Source organism: Monoraphidium neglectum (assembly GCF_000611645.1).
Source record: "Monoraphidium neglectum strain SAG 48.87 unplaced genomic scaffold scaffold05072, whole genome shotgun sequence".
Taxonomy (NCBI): Eukaryota; Viridiplantae; Chlorophyta; class Chlorophyceae; order Sphaeropleales; family Selenastraceae; genus Monoraphidium; species Monoraphidium neglectum.
In genome coordinates, this window is record NW_014008558.1 from 1 (window position 1) to 2,881 (window position 2,881).

At 69.4% G+C, this 2,881-nt stretch overlaps 1 protein-coding gene across 1 annotated transcript in view; it reads left to right on the top strand.

The window, feature by feature from the left end:
* Positions 1 to 472: 472 nt before the first annotated feature.
* MNEG_15146 (cold-active alkaline serine protease) overlaps positions 473 to 2,881 on the top strand; it is a gene marked incomplete at both ends in the record, with an annotated part of 3,296 nt that continues 887 nt past the window's right edge. Inside the window, 7 exons of the mRNA XM_014036383.1 lie at positions 473 to 485; positions 686 to 807; positions 1,053 to 1,141; positions 1,559 to 1,694; positions 1,908 to 1,956; positions 2,123 to 2,484; positions 2,766 to 2,812. Coding sequence (XP_013891837.1) covers positions 473 to 485; positions 686 to 807; positions 1,053 to 1,141; positions 1,559 to 1,694; positions 1,908 to 1,956; positions 2,123 to 2,484; positions 2,766 to 2,812 — 818 coding nt within the window. The remainder of the gene's footprint in view (positions 486 to 685; positions 808 to 1,052; positions 1,142 to 1,558; positions 1,695 to 1,907; positions 1,957 to 2,122; positions 2,485 to 2,765; positions 2,813 to 2,881) is intronic.

Genomic DNA, 2,881 nt, shown 5'->3' on the forward strand with positions numbered 1-2,881 from the left:
GCCCCGCCCAGCCCCGCCCCGCCGCTTGCCTGGCCGCGCCGCGCCCCGAGCTGGGCCACTGCATACGTGCCCTTGCGACCGAACTTCGGCGGAGCAACTCGCGGCGCCTGCGGCGACGCGGGAGCGGCGCGAGGCTTGAGTCTGGCAGCGCGGGTCTGGGGTCCGCAGGCGGCTGATGCGCCCGCGGTTGCGCCCTCGGCCGCCCCACAGTGGTCCTCTGACATCACCGGCCACGGCACCCACGTGTCTGGCATCGTCGGCGCCCCCCGCAACGGGCTCGGCGTCGTCGGCGTCGTCCCACTGGGCGCAGGTGGGCGGGGGTTGGCAGGGGCCTTTGATGGGGGCCGATAACAGGGGAAGAGGCTTTGTGTGTGGTGGGGGGGCATTGTTGAGAAGGGTACATGGCAGCTCGCCTTTCATGGTGGGCAAGTCTGGTTCGGCTGGCTGGTGTGTCGGAAGAGTTGTGCTGAAAATGGGCATCACAGGTGGGTTACGTGCGCAGTCGCAAGCTGCCCGCGCAACTGACAGCTGCGGCAGCCGCAGCGGCAGCCGCAGCGGCAGCAGCAGCGGCAGCAGCGGCAGCCACAGCGGCAGCAGCGCCGCCAGGGCCGCGCCGCGCGCCGCGCCGTCATCATTGACAGCAGCGCACCCTCCTGCCCCCTCCCCTGGGCCCCCTGCTGCGCAGACATCTACCTGGTGCGTGTATTCAACAACAGCGGCGACGTCAACCAGGGGCAGGGGCTGGTGTACGGCTCGTCCCTCATCCTGGCATACACGCAGTGCGAGGGCAAGCTGGCGTACCTGCAGGTGACGCGGCTGGCCCCTCTGGCTTCTTCGACGCTTCCCGTCCCAGCTCATCCTGCCTGCGGGCCGCAAAACTCGCGTAGCTGTGCGTCTGAGGGCGGTATGCTCCTGCAGCTGCGCGTGGATGTTTGACTCGCCACTCTGGGCACGGCTGCCCCTTGCGCACGCCCCCGGCAGAGCCATTCGCCCCTAGAGCGCGCGCTGATGCTGCTGCGTGTGCCCCCGCCGCGCCGCTGCCCCCTTTTCAGGCGACCAACCCCACCAAAAAGTTCCGAATGGTCATCAACATGAGCTTGGGGGCGCCGGGTCCCCTCACAATTGAGAAGCTCTTTTTCAAGTGCGTTTGTTAGACAGCTCCCATCGGATGGCGCATGGGGGATTTTAAGCGGCTTGCGTGGGTGGTGTATGCCGCTTTGGGCGACAGCAGCTGTGGGGTTTTTTGGGGCTGTGGATGAGTCGCTCGGTTCCCGCGAAAGGAGGCGGCAGCCCGTCTCTCATCGGTGAAGAGCAGAGGCTCAGGCTGACGCTGGCGTCGCGTGAGAGGGTGAACTCCTGGCACACGCGGGCAGGCGGGCGGCAGCTCAATATCCGGGAAAAAAGCGGCGGAGGAAAAAAGCGGCGTGGCATAATATCGCGCAAGCCGTTACTGCGTCGGGGCTGGGCTCCACGCCTCCACCACCGGGCAGCGGCATGCCAATCCCCCACTTTGTGCACCTATGTCATTCAGCATTCCACACACACCCTCCTTTTGCAGGGAGGCGACCGCGCGGCCGGACATGCTGTTTGTTGCCTCCGCCGGCAACAACGGCACCGATGCCTTCCAGTGGCTCAACTACCCGGCAGCGTACGACGGCGTCCTGAGCGTCGGCGCCGTCGACTGCGTGAACGAGGTGGGCGGAGCACCTTTTCATTACGTTTTTACATTTCTTTTCTTACATTGCTACAAACGGGGCCGACTGGGCGCCGCCGCCAAGGCGGCTGGCATGGCAGAGGCGTGCGGGGGTCTGCGGGGTGCGCGCGCGTCGGCGACCCGCACGTGGCGTACCACCGGGGCCCCCAATGCAGTCGCCCGCGTCCCGCCGGCGGCGCGGCCCCTCCCGCAGGTCCAACCCTGGAGCCAAAGGGACGTGCGCGTTGACATCGTCGCGCCAGGTGAGCGCGCCCCCATGCACGCGCCGCGCCGCGCCGCCGGGCGCACTCGCCCAGGCCAGCCTCAGCCCTCCTCTCCCACACAAACAGCGCAGCCGATCGTCGCCCTCCGCAACCGACAGCCTGTAACAACCGCCGCCGCCGGCGCGATGTCCGCCCTCCATCGCAGGGGCCGACATCCTTTCAACATACCCGGTTGAGAAGAGCGCCAAGTCTGGCAAGGCGGCCGGCTACTTTGCGTATGGGGCCGTCTCCCTGAACATGGCCCCCGCCGCCCAGTACTCGGGCATCGGATCGTTCCAGGGGCCCGTCGCGGACTGCGGGGCCGGGGACGCGCCGTGCCCCGCGGCGAAGGGCGCGGCGTGCATGGTGCAGTCGGCGCCGCGCGAGGTGGCGCGGCCGGACGGGCGGAAGGCGCAGGTGCTGCCGACGCTGTGCTCGCTGGTGCAGTTTTGCATCGAGGCGGGCGCCAAGGCGGTGGTTTTGGTGCCGCCCGTCGAAGTCCCCGGCTTTGGGCCATACCCCAAGAACGTGAGATTTGGATTTCATCCCAGGGCCGTCTGGCGGGACGAGGGGTCCTGGACGGGCAGACGCACACACACGCGCCTCGTGGGGCGCTGGGCGTCCCGGCGAGCACGCGGGGCTCGCGGCAGGAGGCCACGCCGCGGGGGCCTCGGCGCCACGAGTCACCCACGCGGATGGCCGCGCAGCTTGCAACCCCCGACTCAAGGCCAGCCCGCGCCCTCCGCACGCCCACCTCGGCCGCGGCCGCGTGCCACCCTGCCCTGCTGCTGCCTGCTCCACCCCCGCAGTCGGTCTCCTCGCCGCTACTCGACTGCACCCTCGGCGGCCGCGTCAGGTGCCCCTGCTGGGACGGCCGACCCCTCCCCGCCGCGCCAAACGGCACGGCCGCCAAGAACGCGGCGGG